Here is a 21471-nt window from a genome sequence, read left to right as displayed (position 1 = left end):
TGGACACTCTAGAAGTCACAATTTTTATCCGATTTAATGAAACTTGAAAAGTATGTTTATAATCCACAGATCCTGTTTCCTTTCAACAGTTGCGCATATCGGACCGTAACTTCCTGGATTATGGCCCCTGATTGTACAAAAAATCGTGTTTTTAGCTTGTGGAACCTCTAGAGGTCACCGTTTTTATCCGATTTTACAAAAAATTTAAATGTATCACCGTTACGCCCTAATGACGGTTAAGTTCGAATTTCGTAAAAATCGGGCCGAAACTGCTCGACAAAATGGTTGCACCTTCACCGCTAATAGCGTAAAAGTATGTAACACTAAGGTTGTGGACCCACTAGAGGTAACAATCTTTATTCGGTTTTAATGAAACTTGAAATATATATTTATGTCACAAAAATCTCGGTTCCTTTCGATATTCGTGGATATCAGACTATGACATCCTTGATTATTGCCTCTGATTGTAGCGTGTGGATCCTCTAGATGTCACAATTTTTATCCGATGTTAAAACCGTTTAATTAAATCACCGTTACACCATAATAAAGGTTGGGTTCAAATTCCGGGAAAATAGAAACGATTATGGGCCCCCGATTATATGAAAAATCACGTTTTTGTTTTAACTTGTTCTCTATCAATCTCTTGCAAAATGTGGGCGTATTCTGCCCGACAACCGCTGGTTATTTTGCGGAATAAATCAAAATTTAGCTCTCAGATATTTGAATGAAAATTTGTTTTTGTACACGACTTAATTACAACAACGTACTCCCATGTTTCTTAAAACGACATCGGGTTTACTTACACGATTATAACTATCTAAGAATATAATGAATGATACATGGACAACACTTCGTTGGCCTTGCCTCGGCACTTTATTTGTGCGGATTGCCATATATAACACAATTATTATTATAGAGAAACATAATAAGAGTATATCATAAGGTCCAGTACAATGACTGTTAAAGTAAAACATAAATATGTTAACTCTATGAACTTCTCAATCGGGAATCATGTTTCCTCGTGGCTACTCTTTATAGAGCCAAACATGTACCCTAATCTAAAATGTAATTTTTTGTGTATTTTAGGTGTTGTATAACGATTACTATATTCCACTAAATATGCCGAATTATTTGAAAGGCATTGGACTGGGCGATATGGTGGGACCATACAATTTTCCTCAAACAGTCGTGGTTATCCAGGAGAATTATGTCAACGACGGTTTTTTGGAAGGGTTCATGTCACGACAGCCTGTTGATCAAGAAGAAAACCTTGTATGGAAATCAGTCAATGTTGAAATAACAGATATCGAGGTAAATATGCACAGTTCTGTATTTCATCTAATACAAAGGTTATTTCTAGTAAAATAAATCGCACCAATAATATACGTGACATTTTGCAGATTATAAAATGGAATTACCGTGTGAGATAGACATCTTGCATTACTATTATCCCGCCCCGAATAGCATAACTCCTAACTTTTCAAGATATATTTATGAAACAGTGTACACATATCAACCTATTATAATAGTTATACCTTTTGCTAATTATAACTTTAATGGTTTTGATATTTTTGTGTTTCCATGGAAACAAATTTGATGATTTGGTATAAAGGGGCGCTGGATATTGATGGCGACTTTCTTTGTTACCTTTAGTATGTGTTAAAATCTGTTGTTATCTGCCGCTGAACTAATACTTATGTGTACAGATTTTAATGTGGTTGTATACTGCTGTCATCTGTCATCTATCCACAATATTTCATGTTAACACACCAGTGTTGAGCGAGTTGCCGTTCTAATATAAGCTTATTAATTTTCAACGATTTCCGAAGTTTATTTAAAGTTATGCCGCTTTGCAACAAAAGGCTTGTACACGTGTTAACTCGATTGTTATAGAATCTTTCAGGCGTTTGTGTAGGCTACCTGACTTTCCATTATCGGTTTTGTTTTTTGGACATTGTATGTGACTATTGATCGGTTGCGTTTATTGATTAGCCTTGCTTTATATGACGAAAAAGAATGTTGATTTTCAAATATTTCCGACGTTAACTTTCATACTAATGCCCCTTTGGTACGGAACCTTAACGGACAATGCAGGTATCCACCATGTATAACGACCTTTACTACGGTTGATCCGTAACAAAGATTTGAAGAGCTACGCAGATGTTTTCAACTCACCTTTAATTTCTGTGAAGACGAGGAATTTTTATATGGGATTATGAGAAGATATCAGATCGAAACCACCAGTTCTTAATAAGAAAAATATAATCGGGAAAAAGTCATATAGTTATTATATATTTCAAATACTTCGCCACGTGGATTACAAATCGCAATTCGGATCGTGCACTAAAACGGCAAATACTGCATTCATATCAATTTCTCGCCCGAGTAAACCTTCTTGCAAATCGTGTACGATATTCACTGAAGAATTGATCTCTTTGGCTTTTGTCTACTTCTGGTCATTTTATCATCAGTTTTGTAAACCGTTGTCTCGCCGAACTAATCACTAAAGGTGTCAACAGTAAATGATAAAATCGACCCTATGATAGGTTTTATATATTCCGAAGTAGTAGACGATTTCTATGTATTTCAAAGAATAATATAATTGCTTAACATACGGCAGCCACGTAGATTTATTTACGGGGCATTTTTAATGATAAAATCGACCCTATGATAGGTTTTATATATTCCGAAGTAGTAGACGATTTCTATGTATTTCAAAGAATAATGTAATTGCTTAGCATACGGCAACCACGTAGATTTATTTACGGGGCATTTTTATTGGATTTAAAGTGGTGGCCCCGGTATGAAAAATAGACCTGTTCATGTTCGCGGGGATGGAGGCGACGGTGGGAAAATGTTTTTATTCTGACATATTTCTCCCGTCCTGTAACCAGATTTTGTAAAAATAAATACAGGACCAACGCCATGAAAAAATTGTTTTTGACTATTTCAATCTTGATATTACTGTAACATTTTGGGGTAGTTATGACGTACATATATTAGATACCATAATGTTTTTCAGTTGAACGTTGAAGTTCCAGGATATGAAAAGTCCGCAAAATCATGCCCATAAGTACATATCTGTGTATGGTGTGCTTAAGACTTTACGTGAATTTGGTCTACCTACCACGAGTAATTCCTTTTGACAATTTTCTAATATGTATCACCCTTTTTTTCAGGTGGAGTATTTATTAACGGAGTTGTCAATAACCGGTTGGAAAATTCTTGTACTTCACATGGATCCGCATTGGATGATACGGATAGTCAGAAAATCTTTGGACATGAACTTATTTCGTGCTGGCTATGCCTGGTTTCTCAGTGATAAAACATTTATTGACGAGCCTTCGGTGGTTCAAAATCTACCAGAGGGTCTCTTAGCTTTAACTAACTTTCACCTGACTGGATCAAAAGGAGTATTGTCAAATGTTTTCCGCTTTTTATCACAAGCGTGCCTTTGTGTTGACTTTCTTAAGTCATCTGGTATAAGTCCTAATTTATTTGAACCGACCAGTTCTTCGGTTGATACCAGTGATACTTTTATATTTTCTAAACCCGAACTTTTTAGGTACGTATATATCAATCTTTGGAAATATGCACACCCTGTAAAATCTCATTGAACGAATAAAAGACGAAGGCGAATTCCTCCATTGAAGAGGACCCTGTTTGTCCATTAAAGAGAATGCTCGTGAGCGAGAAACAATCCGTATTACGAGTGCGATTACATTTTATCGAATGCCCTGCAAAATGTGTCAGTAAATATATGGGTTCATTGTTGTAAATTAAGATAAATTGGATTTTATCTTTTCAGTGTGCACTTAATCAGATTAACTATTTATTAGTGAGTACAGGGGTGGCCGCACCACACATAAACAAATGAAATGAAATGGGGTTTAACGTCCAACTCTTCTGCACCTAACCTGGGCTAATTGAAGACGGGCATACGCCATACAGTGTGAAATGAGGGAAATTTTGCCCGGGCAGCGGCGCTACGGCCTACTCTTATATCGAATTCCAACTGCCAAGGGATCTTTTACGTGCACGCCAATGTGTACACGGGACCTCGGTTTTTCGTCCCATCCGAACGACTAGGCAGCTGTCCTTGTCAGGCCCTCCGTTCTGCATCACTGACAAGGGGAAACCACGGCCAATGCACGGATCGAACACCCGACCTCCAGACACACATAAACAAAAACTCGTAACGCGACAAGACGCGCAATATATACAGACTTTGCAAGCAATAAACAACAAACATATATATCAAATCAAGTGAATGGATCCGGGGCCAGTCCACTTCACTGTACAGTTCTGGACCTGTAGTGATACAGGCTTCATTCAAAAGAGAACAAATTAACAGTAAGTGGGACAGGCCTTGAATATTGGCAAACATTTGCGTGCGTAAACGTTAAACCTGTCTATTTAAATCTTAACGACAAAAGTAAAGTAGCAATGTTGTTATTAATTCGTAATATCAATCATGTTCAACCCTGGCATGGAGTAAAAACTTCAGCTATATATGTGAACTCCTCAGATGAGAAGTAATATGGCTGCTGAGTAAAAGATAACCCCGCGTCATTAACAGACACCGGCGCAGTGATTATTATACAAACGCATAATACAATTTAAAAGACATTTTTAGAGCCATACGCCTTGCCGTATATTTCACACTCCAACAGTTATTAATGTTTGAAGACTCGAGGGCTTCAATTAGTTGGCCAACAAAATGGCGCATGTGGATAGTAAGCGAAGCTAACGAGACCTAAACACGAGGTAATATTCCGGATAGTTCCATGTGGCGAAGCTTAAAACTAGGAATGGTTAAATTAATATATTATAATATATTTAACGATTGTTATGGCGACAGGCGAAATTAATCTCAATTGAATAACCCATTGCTACTTTAAATATGGCAAGCACGGATTAACGCACAAGAGTTCAAATCCGACCACTCTTGCAAAATGAATCGCAATGTTAAAACTTAATAATTCATGTCCACAGTTTTATAGATTCTTGGTCATATCACTGGATATTTATCGTTTTTATGGTTTCCAATTCTTGTCTTCTTTCAGATACCTTTCCCGTGCCTCACAGTGTTTTAATGACACAGAACCTAATGAAAACAGCACTTTGTTGGCTACTGGCGAAGCCTTTCATTTGGTTAATTTAGTAGACAAGAAAATAGGCGGCAAACAATGGGAGCTGGTTGGTTATATAACGGTAGACGGACTAACTGACCTAAAAACTGTTCTGTGGCCGGGGAATACGATATTTGGCCCGTCGTCTAATAAAGAAAGAACTTACCGCGTTGTTACAAAGCCCGCAAAACCCTTTGTTTTTATTAATGGACCTGTGGCCCACCCGTCTACCTGTTACTCTGATACGCCCTGCATTAAACTAACTAACAGTACCCCACGCCATGTTTCTTCCATGATAGAAGATTTTATAACCACGAGGGATTATATGAACAAGGGATATGATGTCCATTGTTGTACGGGATTAACTATTGAACTTCTCCTTAGATTGTCTTTGGATATGAAATTTGAATATGTGATATATTTCCTAGATGATACTGACTATGGAAGTTTTGCAAATGATACGTGGACCGGTATGGTTGGCGACATTGTGAACGGAGCAGCAGATATAATTGCAGGTGCTTTTAGTGTAACGTCCTCGCGGTTGACTGCGATATCCTATTCCGAGCCTTATTTCCAAAGTGACTATGCAATGGTGACTAGCGTCGATGGACGTTCGACGTCTATGTGGGCTTTCTTAAAACCATTTTCCTTTGAAGTGTGGATATGTATTCTACTGAGTTCTATTGCTGCGGGTATAGCTACCTCAATTCTAGAGTGGCACAGTCCATTTGGATTAAATCCAAGGGGACGGAAGCGGGACAAAAACTATGGTTTAGGTTCAGGATTGTTAATGGTGTGGGTATTGATTACAGGACATACCATCAATGTAAAAGCCCCCAAAAGTTGGCCTGGAAAAGTTATACAAAATGTTTGGGCTGGTTTGGCTATTTTTATAATGACGAGTTATACTGCTAATTTAGCTGCTTACCTGGCCGGCCAATCCGCGGTCATACTTATATCAAGTATATATGACGCAAAGGTAAGCAAGCATATTTACTTTATTAGCTTTAAGTGCTACCCTTTCTCCGTTAACTACAACGAATTAATTATATGTAATCCAATGCTCGAGCATGAACATAATGCACATCACAATATATAGCTGAGGTACGAGTATGTTACTGCATATCAATAGAAACGCGTAAGTGGAAGAGAGAAGATGGGGTTCAACGTCCACTCAACACAAATTAGGTCATTTCGGGATCGAAACCATGCTACTTAACTCAATGACAGACCTAATGATCTAAAGCGCACTTATAGATGGCAATTAACATAAAACACACACCTATATTTCAGTAAAACTCTGTTTAGACATACGTTATTATCAAAAATAATATCATTAATTTCTAAACGAAATCTCTATATATAGGTTCTTAATCTAGAACTGTCTATAGAGACTGTGTGAAATAAACAGATTTTAAGCAAGTCTTTGTTCTTCGGAGCATGTCTTTGAATCCATTCTAACAGAGCAGATAATAGAGGAATCAGAGATCAAATAAGCATTATTGATAACGGATAACGATTTTATTGACCAGCCGAAAAAGTTAACCTCAAAATTCAACAAAGAGTTCCAACACATACAAAATAAATCGATTGGTCATCTTTACTCTTGTTATTTTGGTTCTATCTTGTCGATCATAATTAATAGTTATCTTCATACAACATATAGGCGAAAGATCGGGCAGGGAAAAAACAACGTGTAATAAATATACGGAAATATGTCATTGTGAAATAATACAAGAAAAGGTACAGCAAAGATTGCTAGTTTCTCAGCGTTTTTGACATTTAAAATTATAAACTAATGACATGTGAATTGCTCTTCAAAATATTTAATGCCTGCCATTTTCCATATTTATTTTAAACAGCAACAATCCGATTTTTTTAAATTCTACTTTTTATACCCCCACATTTTCATGTGGACGTATATTGTCGTCGCTTCTGTCTATCCGCCCAACATTTGTTTTTGGACGGTCTATAGGTCTCAGTTTTTATCTGGTTTTGAAGAAAATTGAAATATAGATTTTAGCTCCCAAGGATCTCGGTTCCTTTCGATATTGGCACGTATCGGACCGTAACTTAACATGGATTATGGCCCCTGATTGTACGAAAAATCACGTTTTTAGCTTGTGGACACTCTAGAGGTCACAATTTTATCCGATTTTGATGAAAAACAGATCTCAGTTTCTTTCGATATCCGTGCATATCGGATCGTAACTTCCTGGACTATGGCACCTGATTGAACGAATAACCGCATTTTCAGCGTGTGGTCGCTCTGGAGATCACGCAGTTTTTATCCGATTGAAAAAAAAACCGTTTGAATATACCACCGTTACACCATAATGAAGGCTGAAACTGCCGGACAAAGTGGCCTATCCCTGTACGCAAACAATGTTAAAGTATGTAATACCAAGGTTGTGGACCATCTAGAGGTCACAATTTTTATCCGATTTTGAGAAACTTTAAACGTGTTTATATCCTAAAGATCTCTGTTCCTTTCGATATTTGCGCATATCGGACCGTAAGTTCCTTGATCATGGCTCCTGATTGTGGACACACTATACAGGTCACAATTATTATCCGATTTAAAAATATCACCGTTACACCCTGATGATGATTGAGTTCGAATTTCGTAAAAATCGGACTGAAACTGTTCACAAAATGGCCACTCCTTGAATGCTAATATTGTAAAAGTATGTAATACCAAGGTTGTGGACCCGCTAGAGGTCACAATTTTTGTCCGAATTTGATGAAACTTGAAATGCATCTCCCAAAGATCTCAGTTCCTTTAGATATTTCCACATATCAGACCATAACTTCCTGGATTATGGCCCTGATTGTACGAAAAATCACATTTTTAGTTTGTAGATCCTCTAGAGGTCACAATTTTATCCGATTTGAAAAACCGTTTAAATATATCAAAGTTGGACCCTAGTGCAGGTTGAGACAAAACTGCCCGTCAAAATGGCCAAAGATATTCCATATTCTCAGTCCATTTCGATATTCGCTAATTTCAGACCATAACTTCCTGGATTATGGCTCCTGGTTGTACGGAAAATCGTGGTTTAGATTTTAGCTTGTACTCTATTCATCTCTTGCAAAATGTGGGCATATCTTGCTTGGCAACCGCTGGTTTAATAATATTGCTAACAAATATATTGCTAAGAGGAGACATTTTTGACAACAAGATCCATCAACTCGGATTCAGATACGTTATCATATAAGCTTTCTACCAAATTTCTGAGACGATTGAAATCTTTATCCACAATTGATTGAAAATACTCGAAGATTATTTACATTTTTAAAGGGCCGATCTAAGATTTTACATGATTAACCTAGATATTGTTGATTTTAGACTTTAATACCAAAGGTCATAATTTAAAAAAGGAATGAGTTTAACCTGGTTAGAAAGTTTTAAATCACAATATTCAGCATTTGCAAAATAATAGCCAAAGTGGCTTAATGGGCTCATGTAATTGACATATAGGGTATAGGGTTGGCGTCCATTGTGTAATTGCGTAGTCTAATATTATTAGTTATAAACGCGAAATTGTAGATATGTTTATTTAGACAACAGTATAGCTTGGTTAGTGGATACTGATGGATAACCACGTTTGAGGAAGTTATGTTTCTTCCAAAAAGTTTCATAAAGGTTCTGATAGTTGCACGTTTTCATATTTATTTCATTAAAATATATGCATGTCCGCTCTTTTAAGACATAGTAAGTTTTCTCTTTGTTACTTTCATAAAGTAGTCGATGCCAGCTAAATACCCATTCCCACAGCGATCTAATGAATGAAACGTCAGTAGACCGGACGAATGTGCTTTATCAACAAGACTCGTCAAACCATATTTTATTCAATTGATGGCAGAGGAAATCGACCGTTCATATTCATTACTTATCATATTCCGAACGTTTGTATTAGTTTGTAAGGAAAGATTATTCTTAATTTTTTTTCTAAACACTGACAGAAATCTTATTAAATGCATGTTTTCTCATTTCTGTTACAGTTGCTGTCAAAGAAAGTGGCTTTGATTGAGTCGAGTTCCGTAGAATTCCTTCTTAATATCATCAACCCAGATCTTATCAAAAATGTTAGGCACAACTACATATCGTCAACTGACGAAGCCATTTTTATGCTACGGTAAGATCATCAAAATGACAGATTTGTTGTTGGAAAGACAGGTTTTATCGATTCAAGCGTCTTTCGATATTGTTCTAACTCTACACAAACATGTACCTTAAACGCACTTTGCAGACCCTGTTTTGAATTTGATCTATTTTACCGCAGTGCGAGAAGTTATTTCTAAATCTGAAGTTGTTATAAGTACCTTGTTTGTTGTCTTGTTTCCATATTAAGGAGAATCATGCTCATTTCTTCTTTGAAGTGTGTGTATATAAGTTTCAGAATATTAGTAATGTTGTAATTGAGCACACAATGACACGTTGTTGCTAGTGGTCATATAATTACTAGGACAGCGGCCCGTGATTCGTGATAAGCCCACGCATAAGATGGCGTCTTGATAGAGGTCAAGAAACAAAATAATTTTAAAACTGCTTAAGACACGTCGTTAAGAAAACACTGAAATTTTCGGACCACTAAACTATTTCCATGACTTTATTTTCTAATAAATGGGAATAATCAACGTTGTATAAACTAAACAGTCGGCAACTCTTATTCGTTTAAAAGACACAATAAACTACAGAAAAATGCGGTGTTTACATTCGGCAGTCGGTAACTCATATTATTTGTACACTACAAAACAATACGGTGTTTACATCTGGCAGTCGGTACCTCTTGTTCGTTTAAAAGACACGTGTAGTACTATCAGATCTCCAATCTTCAATATTCAATCTTCACGCTGTGTTTTCTTCCGTGACGAAGTTACAACTACAGTTCAGGTTCTTTTCTTAAATATTTTATTTCTACAAACTGGAAGTGTTACACACAATTCTTCCTAGTCTCAAATAACTAAATGGCTTTTATGATTGGCGGAGTGAGCTCTCTCGAATGCTATTTCCCCACCTTATTTTATAGGTGCACATTCCTTTGTCTGGGGTGTAGGCTAATTTGAAATTTTCCACTCACGTGTATTTCAAACAATAACAACTTATCCTTGAAAGATGCAAATGACCAATATGTTTACTGAACTCCAACTGGTTATGAACTTAGAATCAATAATTTGTAAAGATAATGCTATTGTTCCAGCCCTCATATTTCTCCATTCTTGTCTTTAGACCGCATGTCTTGTTATTGTCGCAATATTTCATAAAAAATTTTAATTTGCGTTTCAGAATTAACTTATACCCTAGCTAATATTTTGAAAATGGAGAATAATTAATCAAAACCATAATATTATTTTACATAGATGTTTCTTAGCACAAATTCTTGACCTCCATATTACTACACACATTGTGCTACAAACAACACGGTGTTCACTCGCCAGCTGGTAAATCTCATTCGTTTAAAAGGCACAATTATCTATTTAACAACAAATTACCCTCATTCGTTTAAAAGACACAATTAACTATTAAACAAGGAACCCTCATTCGTTTAAAAGACACAATTGACAATTAAACGCCAAGGCATTCTCATTTGTTTAAAAGATGCCATAAACTACTAAATAGCAAGGTATTCTTATTCGCAAGTCGGCAACTCTAATTCCTTTGAAAGAAATACGTCTAAGATTAAACACGGCACAGCTTATTGTACGACGTGTACAATATGGTAAGTCGAAACGTGTCGAGGATTCAACTTTCTGATTTACAGATTTATAATTTTTTTTCATCTTATTTAGAGATCGAGAAATAGACGTATACGTTGATGATACGCCGTTGTTACAATATTCAGTAGCTAGATTAGATAAAGATTGTGCTGTCAGATTTGTGGGTAAAGGATTCGGGTCGGATGGATATGCTTTCGGTTTACCCAAATTTTCGTGGTTACAGGTATTTATTATTCATAATATTATTTAATGCTTCAAAGAACGATGTAAGATTATATTTCCGAAGCAGTCGTAAGGAGCATTATCAACTCATTAATCATTGCCACATTTTATTGTAATTACGGACTATAATTATCATTGGACTACTAGGTTCGCTTGAGGGCCGATATAAGTAGTCAATACCATGTCTGGGGTTTCTAGTTAGTACTTTTGTTAAACCTATGCCTATAACTATTATGCATAACTCAAGCGAGAAATCAATTAAGCTTTACGTACATATATAGTTCATTTCAACCCGAGCAGAATCGGTAGAAAAATTGCGAGTTGAAATCTAGTGCGGTCCTTCTGTGCTTACTGTTGGAGTTAGAAACGACAAGACAATAATACTCGCAACTGTTACTTAAACAAAATGCTGAAGAACTGTATTTTAGAGTTGATACAAAACAAAATCTGAAAATGACACTAGCTTTAAGACCGTAATATATTCATGTATAGTTTTTAATTCTTAAAATTTATTTCCAAATACAGGTTCCATTATCGAACAAAGTACTAGAGTATGCTGAATCAGGGTTTGTCAATGACCTCAGTAGCAAATATCTATCCAGACCTAAATGTGAACATTATTTAGCCACTAGTCCATTTCAATATAGCCTAGAACATACAGGTGGATTATTTATTATATTATTGAGTGCTGTGGTCACTAGTATATTATTACTATTAGGAGAACATATGATTTATAAATATGTGGTACCCTGGTTAAGAAATAAACCACAAGACAGTAAATGGATCGGAGAACATCTGTATTTCTTTAGTCAGGTGAGTTAAAATTTGGGTTAGTATTAAAAGGTGGGGCTGATATTAAAAGATGGGTTTAATATTAAAAGGTGGGATTAATATTGAAAGGCGGGGTTCATATCAAAAGAGAATTGTTAGTCACGTTAATCTGGAACAATTGTGTTGAAGGCCACTACTAACATGTTGTACGATTTTATTTTTCAACAATCATCTGGCAGGTATGAGGTGATTAGCAGTTATAGGAAACCTGAGGACCCGGAGAAAACCCATAGGGCTGAACAGGCGACCCTACTCCTTGAGATAGCAACCACGCCATTTGAGTCAATGACAGGTCAAAAGAGCACGTATTAGACCACTCGACCACCCGACCACCCAACTAGCTAGTTCTATTTTGGGAAAAAAACCCAACATAATTACAAATATTAAAAACATTTCAGCTTCTTTCTCTCTCTCTCCTTCTTAAATGTCAAAGAAAATTCAAAATAACAGAACGGGGGTAATTATTTTAACTCTTAAAAAATAATACGAATAGAGTTAAACATTAAATTGGCTTAGCCTTAAGGCGGATTTCTTCTTCTTTCTCTCTCTCTCCTTCTTAAATGTCAAAGAAAATTCAAAACTAACAGAACGGGGGTAATTATTTTAACTCTTAAAAAAATAATACGAATAGAGTTAAACATTAAATTGGCTTAGCCTTAAGGCGGATTTCTTTTAGTTCAATTCTTAACACTGTAATTGATAATCAGTAATCCATCTCTATTTTTTATGTATGGTGTTCCTGAATATATTTTATCTTTCTTGTAGAGGTTGTCACGTGTTGTAAAAAGTGAAACGTTATATTCTCAGAAACACGCCGCCCAGGAAATGATGACTATAGTTAGAACTGGAGACTTTACTAGATTAATACAGAAACACGAACTACAGAAAAGAGTAAGTTATTTCTTCTACGAAAGAAAGACATACGATCTGTGTACATATTGATAGTGCATTGAAAACGTGACCGTTGGAATTCGAACAAGAGTGGACGGGATCGCCATTTTCCCCCTCCTTTTGCACTCATAGAACATTAAAATTATTTTATGCTAACTTTAAAACGACTGAAATATTGTATTCACGACACATAAAATCCAGCTCTAAAAATGTGGGGAGTCATGGAGACTCAGTGAGTAATGTGCTGGTTCCCTAAAACACAGTATGGCGTTAAACCCCATTTCATTGATTTATTATAAAAATGTGAACCTCAGCCATACGTGATCACAGCACTGTCCCTATATCTGTATTGGGTTGCATTACAACGTCTCTGAAAGAGTTTTGCCATTGAAGCAGACAAACGTGGGTCAGCCTTAATGGACAGATCGCAATAATAAGCAAGGAGTGATTTAAATTTGAAATTCAATTATTAATCTGATTTTTTTTAACGACTACGTGCAGTTTAAACGTTTTAAAATCTTTATGGGTTTATTATATCCTTTGTAGAAAATGCCACCACCAAAGAAGGAGAAGACAAGGGCGCAAATGTTTCAAGAATTAACTTCAAATATAGTCAGGTATGGATATCAATTTGATGAATATTTTATCTATAGGGGAGCCGCAGTGGCTCCGTGAGTATGGCGTTGACTCACTAACCAGGAGGCCCGGGGTTTGATCTCGGTGTTGGCCGGGCCAGTTTGCATGGATTTTCCGGCGTATTTACCCCTTGTCAGTGGTGTAGGGCAGGGAGTAAGGAGGGTATCTAGTCGTTCGGATGGAATAGAACCCTTGACCGTTGAAATTCGAAATAATTAAGTGTAGACCGTAGCAAAATATCCCTTAGAGCACACCTTACCCTTTGTCCATCTTCATTAGCCCAGTCGGTGCACAGCAGTAGGACGTTAAACCTCACTAGTGCACCCAGTACTTCACAAATGTAAAATTTAGTTTTTTTCTGTTTATGCAATAATTTAGTAAGCTATATTTTACTTATACTTAAAGCATATCATTTAGTCAAGCAACAATCTGATTAAAATACAGATCTATATTTCGTTTCTTTTTTTTATACTTTCGATGGCCTACACTACATGAAGATCTGACAAGTTATAGCGATAGGTCACGTCAGGGGTCAAAAGACGGACTTATGACCCTAAGACGTCAGACATTTGATTATCCAATCAGCATTGATGTTACTAGTGGATTACCCACAGTTCCGTGAAAAACACGCCTAAAGCTCGTCGTAACAGACCGTTTCATTGGCTTATCCCTGACACCATTCAGAACACGAGTTAAATAACAACTCTTCCAGATCCAAGTGTAGTAAAGACAAGTAAAACGAAATTTTGAACTATAAAAACGAAACGAAATAAGATCTGTGTTTTAACCAGATTGGTTAAACAACGTCAGTTGTATTTTTCACTCAGATTGTTTAACATTTAACTAAGAAACGAGATCAAGATATCAACCGCTAGATACACACACACCCATCTCAGCCCCCAAGACTTGCTTTCAGTTATATTAAAAAAAATATCAAAGTTTTAAGCGACGGTTATCGGTGACTTGTTGTGAACAATAGCGCCCAAAGTATTGTTAAATGTAACACACTTTATCACCCAATAATACATTCTACAGTAGATATCGGTTGTGTGATATATTTCATAATCTACTGCGATTGGTCAGTTGAAAAGGAACTACCTTTTTTTAATTTTACTTATTAAAAGTAACTTTTTTTTATTAAAAATGAACTATTGTTATTCAATTGACCTTGATGGAAAAACTGGGTCAATATAAAGGACTTTGCAATGGTTGAATTGCTGTCAAAAAATGATGTATCACTACGCCGTAATGTTCAGTAAAAGTGAAATCTACAGCAAAGAATTATATTTATCTATTTGTGCATGCAAGAAGGGATTGGGTGATAAATAAAATCTCCTACTCGTCTTTTTTGATACTCAAAAAATATCAGCACTCGTTGATAAAGTAAAAAAAAACTCGGCAGAGCCTCGTTTTTTGTTACTTTATCAACTTGTGTTGATATTTTTTGATATCAACAAAAGACTGGTAGGAGATTCTCTATTTATCCCGTTTATATCGTCTGCAAAGGTTGCTGAATGTGGACAAATATTTACTTCATTACATCTCTGTAAATACTGAACGGAATTGAACCCTTTTAGACTGATATTCCTTTAAGGGTTCAACTTTCGCAATAATTTAGTTTGCAAGTGATTCGCCAAACATGCGGTATTTTAATATTATGGGTGAATATTAGATCAATTGGTCAATAGATTCTGCTTATTATTGAATTAATTATTAACCAAGTTCACCCCAAATTAATTAGATAAAATTACTGGGAATATTACATTTATATAGAAAAGATATATCAAGAGATAAGCGCAAAAAAATTACGCCTGAAGTAATCCAACTTTAAGCAATATTGTAAATCACATTTAAGTGGCGTGACGAAGATCAATAAGCGATAAAGTACGTCAATAATATATACATTGTACATGTGGGATCCATTTTAAATGTTATTAAATAATTAGTAGCTAATGGATCCATTTTCAGAAATGACGTAGAACATTACATAGCATCCCTTTTAAGTTTAATACCATGACAAACATGGAAAATAATCTATATGAGAAAATACTTTTAAAAGTTCCATTAATTAATCTTAAACTATACATGCAGTCTACTAAAAACAATGGATGTGTTAGCTAGGTAACGGTATACTTTTTTTTTTCAAAAAATGATAACAAGGACGGCTTCCATTCACGACAAGCATACTATTTGCAGAAATTTTTTAGATGGATGTGTTGATTGATGTATTTTCGGTTCATGAAGTAGTTCATCCAAATACTGATTCTACAATCATAGATCAATACGGTGTCCTATAAATATTTAGATACATGTTCATTTTATTGAATTGTAGTTATAAATATTGAATATAGTCTATTAAGATCGGGGTATAGGGTACACACAAAATGTCAATACATTGTTAAAGGCTGTGAGCGCATATGAGTCCTGCAGTATAGATTAGCGTTGAAAAGCAAACATATGGCATTATCGTTATCCAGTTTCATTGGTATTGAGGTTGAATAGTTACGTATCATTTTTTCTTTATGTTTAGTTAAACAGAAATATATACCACGACAAAATACAAAATATTAAATGAAATTTTAAATATGAGCAAAGTGATCTGTAAAACTAAATACCTGACACCATCATCCGCCATCAATATCAGCGTTTTTTAAAAAAAAAAAAATATAATTGTATAATCTTATTTTAGAGCACGACCCACCCCACAAACGTGATATTGCTATCAAGGTATCAACAGGATGTTTATAGACAGTTATACTCTATATGTAATATTGGTTTATGTTTATATTATATTCCAGTTATCACCGTCAATTAAAAACTGACACGTCCGAGGAACATTCAGAAGAAGAGGTGGAAGAAACGCGTGTCGACCCCGAAGAAATATCAGCAGAGGTTCACGTTGAAGACGAAGACGAATCTAGTGGTGTCGCTAACCTAGGATATCGCGAAGACGAAGCTGACACTTCGGATGGTGATGAAATATCAATAGATCTAGTAGAAAGCCAAGCAAATAGCCCCCAACGCCGTCCATACCAACGATTATGCAAGCGATACTCAACGTGGCCGTCCGGATTAGTGGTTTATGCAGATACAGGAAAGGTTTCGCCATTTAAAAAGCAGGTTTCAATGTCGGCGGGTACGAGTCCGACGACAGAACCAGAATCCCCAAGTAAGATTTGGGTGATATCAGACGGTCGAGTTCTTGACGATCGTGTGCACTCCCCGCGCGTGTCTCCTGCTCGGAAACTCTCCGATATAGGTGTACCACGAAGTAGTCATACACGTGATGAACCAAATAATGCCAAAAGAAGTAAGAGTTACGATCACCAACAACCTGATTATTTTAAAAGAAATTTGAAGATGAAAGACAATCGAGTGAAATCCACCATCAGAAGACACGCATTGTCTGGCTATCAATCACAAATACCGGTGGATTATCTGGATGAATGTACCATTGATGCTCTTTCTAAGGAAGACTTGTTGATACTGTGGAAGAAATCTGAAATTGAGATGCAAAGACGTCTAAATGAAGTAAAAGTGAGGAACCGGAGACTTTCGTTGGCTATAGATTATCTGGTCAAGCATCAAGGGGATAGTGAAGGTGCCGAGGAAGTCTGAAGCGATTTGTGCGACTTTATGGTACACTTTAAAAGAACTTTGGGATTCAAAACCCAGAGCTACTCAAGTGCTCCCAAAAAGCACCATTTGAGATTTTGTGATGGGTTAAAGAAAATGTATTCTTTGTTCTTAAACATTGGTGTTTGTGTATTTTCTATTTAAAAATATAATAGAATTCACTTGTTGATTATGAATAATGATAGAGCATGAAAGTTTGTTTTTTTTTGGAGATTTTTTGGTCCATAATGTGACCAAAGGGGTGGCACACCCGTTTCTTGGCCATGTCATTAGATTAGAAGAAATCACCATTAAAATTGTTTTGGATTCTTTTTCATATTCGATACTTGTTGGTATACTTACTTTCAATCACCAGTCATTTCCATATTACTAGATTACATCGCCACCTTCTCGTGAATTGCATGGTGTAAATTTTGTGCATTGTTTTGTGATCAACTGTAGAAATAATTGATTTTTAAAATTACACTCAATATTATTCCCTTTTTATCGAGTGTAGAAGCATTAAATTCATGGTCGTTTTGCATTTGGCTATATTCCCACAACTTCGAATTCATTCTAGACCAATTTTTTAATGCATTAACGTTTGTCGTTATAATCCTACAATTTTTTATTTATTTTAGATTAAACATATAATTCTGTAACCTCATTTTGAAATTATAATATTTTTAATGCTGAATTGTTACTATTACCATTATCTCATTTTTATAACTGTTATCATCATCCTTTATTTAAACCACATTTTGCTGTGATTTGTTTCTGAGGTTATGCGTTCTCTATATTTTAATGGAAGGAGGTTTTCTTAATGTTATTTAATGGCAGTTTACTTTTGATATGAAATAGTATTTTAACCATTTTCATTATAAATAACCCTTGATTAAACTTACATTGTCAGACATCGTTGTTACTGATATCATATCTATAAATAAATAAATGTTTCAGAGTTTTCATACAAAACAATAAAGGATGTTATTATGTTGACATAATGTAATGGTAATTGATTCAATTGTTTACTTTATAAATAATAATGATAATAATAATAATAATAATAATGAATTTATATAGTGCCTTTCATCTAGAACTGTTGTACTCGATGGCGCTGAGCTGCACTGTCACGTTTGGTATTCACGATTAAATAAGTGAGTCTTCAAGGATGATTTAAAGAACTCCAATGTTCTGGCTTCCTTCAATGTTGCTGGGAGTTTATTCCATTGGATGGGTGCAAAAATATTTACAGATGTTTCATCAAGCTCTAAGAAAATCATTATTTAAATCGACGTGAGCTCATTTCCCGCCAATTTTACACCCCCCCCCCCCCCACCGACCCGCCTCCTCACAGGCAAACCTGCAACCCCCCACCCCACTTCGCCACAAATCAAAACTGTTGTCCTAGAAATTTATGTTTTATTAATATATAACGATAGTCCATTGGCCAATCACGCTATTTTACCGAGATTTCGCCTAATAGTTTGAATGCAGCTATGGCGGGCGTGGCGCCAGGCAGGGTAAGCTTACTCTTCCGGACACCTGTTACCACTGTTTGTCGTGTATTTTGTACATGATGAACAATCCATATGCTGATTACACTATTTTGCCTGATTACACTATTTTGCCTATACCGTTTTTTTAGGACTTCGAATTTTGTCTAATGGTTTGAATTGTTCGTACTTGGTTTTATTTATGATAATCATTTATGTCAACATAATGACATTGCCCCCCAGTTGTAGGTATTGGACGCCCTATATCTCGAAAAGGCCCCCTCGGAATCTATGCAAAAAACTGGTCTAGAAAAACTTGGTCTCATAAATTCACAGATCGGGTTGGGACCCCCCCCCCCCCCTTCAGCCACCGGACTATATCACCACGAGGACACTTTCAAAGTTTTTGGAACAATGTCGTGTTTGATGTTGATCGAGCTCTTTCTCCAATTTTGATTTGTAGAAGATCATTCAGGTAGACAAGAGCTAAACCCTGCATGCACTTGTAAGTGAGGAGGATCATTTTATATTGAATACATCTGTTTATGGGCAGTCAGTGAAGGGATTTGAGCACAGGTGTAATGTAGTCGTGGAGTTTTGTTCTGGTGAGTTCACTAACAGTTTAGTTGAATCTGTATCTAAAGACCACATAAGATGAAAAATCTAAATTGCATGTACGTATAGCCAATGACTACTATATCCACTTTACGTCAGTTCACACCAATCTGATTAAAATTAATTCGGCTATTAACGTTTAAGTATCCGACACGCCAAAACGCTTTTCAATTTTTCAATTACGACCTTAATCCGGTCGATTGGCTGGTGACGTCACAGGGACTACACATAATATATACATTATCTATACAATATATCACTGTATGTATAATATAACACTAGTCCCGAAATGACCTAGTTTGTGTCGAGTGGACGTTAAACCCCATTTCTCTCTCTACAATATATCACTGTCTATATACACCATTATCTATACAATATATCACTGTATGTATAATATATCACTAGTCCCGAAATGACCTAGTTTGTGTCGAGTGGACGTTAAACCCCATTTCTCTCTCTACAATATATCACTGTCTATACACACCACCTGTTGACAAGTGTGTATTGACGGTCCAATTAACATTTGTCTGGCCTAATCATGCCGTAGATCCATATAAAGTGCCATTGTTTAAATAGGCCACGTGACAAATGAAGATGACCCAAGCAATTTGCGCATTTACCAGTAATTTGGGTAACCCCGTAATACTTGATATCCCAAACTATTCTCTACAAGTACAGAAATATGGTGCCAGCCATTTGTCGATATATTCATTATTAGCTATATATAATAATAATAACCATTTCTATACGCAAAGAACAACTTTTATCGTAACCTATTTGAAATTCACAGCGAATATGGGATTTTCCGATGACTATGCATAACAATAGATCGCCCTCATTTCTCAGCCAATCAACGCCGGAAATCTTATTACCATATACGGTTCCATGCATACTACGGGCGTAGTAACTGAGGTTAAATTTTGGCGCGATAATTGCATGGAATTCATGGACATGAATATCAAATACACGTGATCATACGTGGAGTTCCTGATGCCGTTTAGTGAGTGATTAAACTGTCAATGTAATTGTAAAATACCTTTATTATAAAGAAGTTAAACGATGTTAGACATTAAAACCTAATGTTATCACGACCGTTTATCCATCGAATAATATATATTCAGATTTCATATCAAGTCAATTAAATGTTGTTTAAACGCCAATCAACAAATAATACGTGGCTACTTTATTACAAAAACATCGGTGAACAAAGTTAATTGATTATTGGGTAAATAATAATTATAAACAACTGATGAGTAAAACTTAATTATTTTATACAATTAACAAATGTACGATTCTACGATTAGTTGTCGTGTGGAGAAATGTTTGTAGAAAACTTCCCCCGTTAATTTTTTCGTTCGTTCGTGTGGTATTACGCACACGTTCAACCCAAATGTCATTAATCTGGCCGGCGTAAAAAAGATAATTACCTAATCAGCATTCTTAATCCCACATCGAGGTGTAAATTAATTTATGACCCCATGTCTGTGCAACTTTAGTCGGATTGATTAAACATACATTATGCAAGAGCTAAATCTGTCTATTGCAGGTCTTTCTTTAGGCCTGAAATGTTATATAAATTATTAATTAGACATTAATTAACCTATCCAGACCATAGTCAACTCTAGATGGCATCGCTAGCCTGCGATCTTTGGTGGATTATGAGCCGATGTACTGCATAACTTTCCTTCACGATTTAACGATTAAATGGATAACCGAGACTATGCTGTTTATCGTACTGACTTTAGTAATGATGATCGAGGCTAGGCGGTGATTTCAATCGCTTAGTTCTCGGTTCATAGTGGATCAATTTGAATGAAATTTTCAGCAAAGTGCCTTTACATTATTTAGTCTTTACCTATTATAGTGAGCACTGCCAACTCGTTATCGAATCTCCCATAATGTACCTTTAATTACAGATATTAACGACACTACACTTGCCATATTATGATTAATACACAAAGATATTTAGATGACCCTTCTCAATCTGTTATTCGATTTAGATGGTTAACAACAAGGTATAGTGGGGATATTTATTTCGTATTTCATTTTTACGGTCTATTTCAGAGTAAATGAAATGAAATGGGGTTTAACACCCTACTGTTCTGCTCCGAACTGGGCTAATGAAGACGGGCATACATTATACAGCGTGCTAGGAGGGAAATTTCGCCAGGACAGTGACACTACGACCTACTGTCAAGGGATCTTTTACGTGCACGCCAATGTGTACACGGGACCTCAGTTTTTCGTCCCATCCGACCGACTAGACAACTGTCCTTGTCAGGCCCTCCATCCTGCATCACTGACAAGGGGTA

At 35.9% G+C, this 21471-nt stretch overlaps 1 protein-coding gene across 1 annotated transcript; it reads left to right on the top strand.

The window, feature by feature from the left end:
- The first annotated feature begins 1167 nt into the window (after positions 1-1167).
- LOC126818571 (glutamate receptor ionotropic, NMDA 3A) lies at positions 1168-18028 on the top strand. The gene is made up of 9 exons (XM_050546032.2): positions 1168-1311; positions 3180-3565; positions 5067-6111; positions 9138-9271; positions 10926-11076; positions 11601-11888; positions 12672-12797; positions 13344-13414; positions 16232-18028. Exons 1-9 carry the CDS (start codon positions 1237-1239, stop codon positions 17049-17051), a joined length of 3096 nt encoding a protein of 1031 aa, XP_050401989.2. The 5' UTR covers positions 1168-1236; the 3' UTR covers positions 17052-18028.
- The last annotated feature ends 3443 nt before the right edge of the window (positions 18029-21471 follow it).

This window comes from Patella vulgata, chromosome 4, assembly GCF_932274485.2.
Source record: "Patella vulgata chromosome 4, xgPatVulg1.2, whole genome shotgun sequence".
NCBI lineage: Eukaryota > Metazoa > Mollusca > Gastropoda > Patellidae > Patella > Patella vulgata.
Note: the sequence above shows the minus strand (reverse complement) of the source record. Positions and strands in the feature narration are given on the sequence as shown.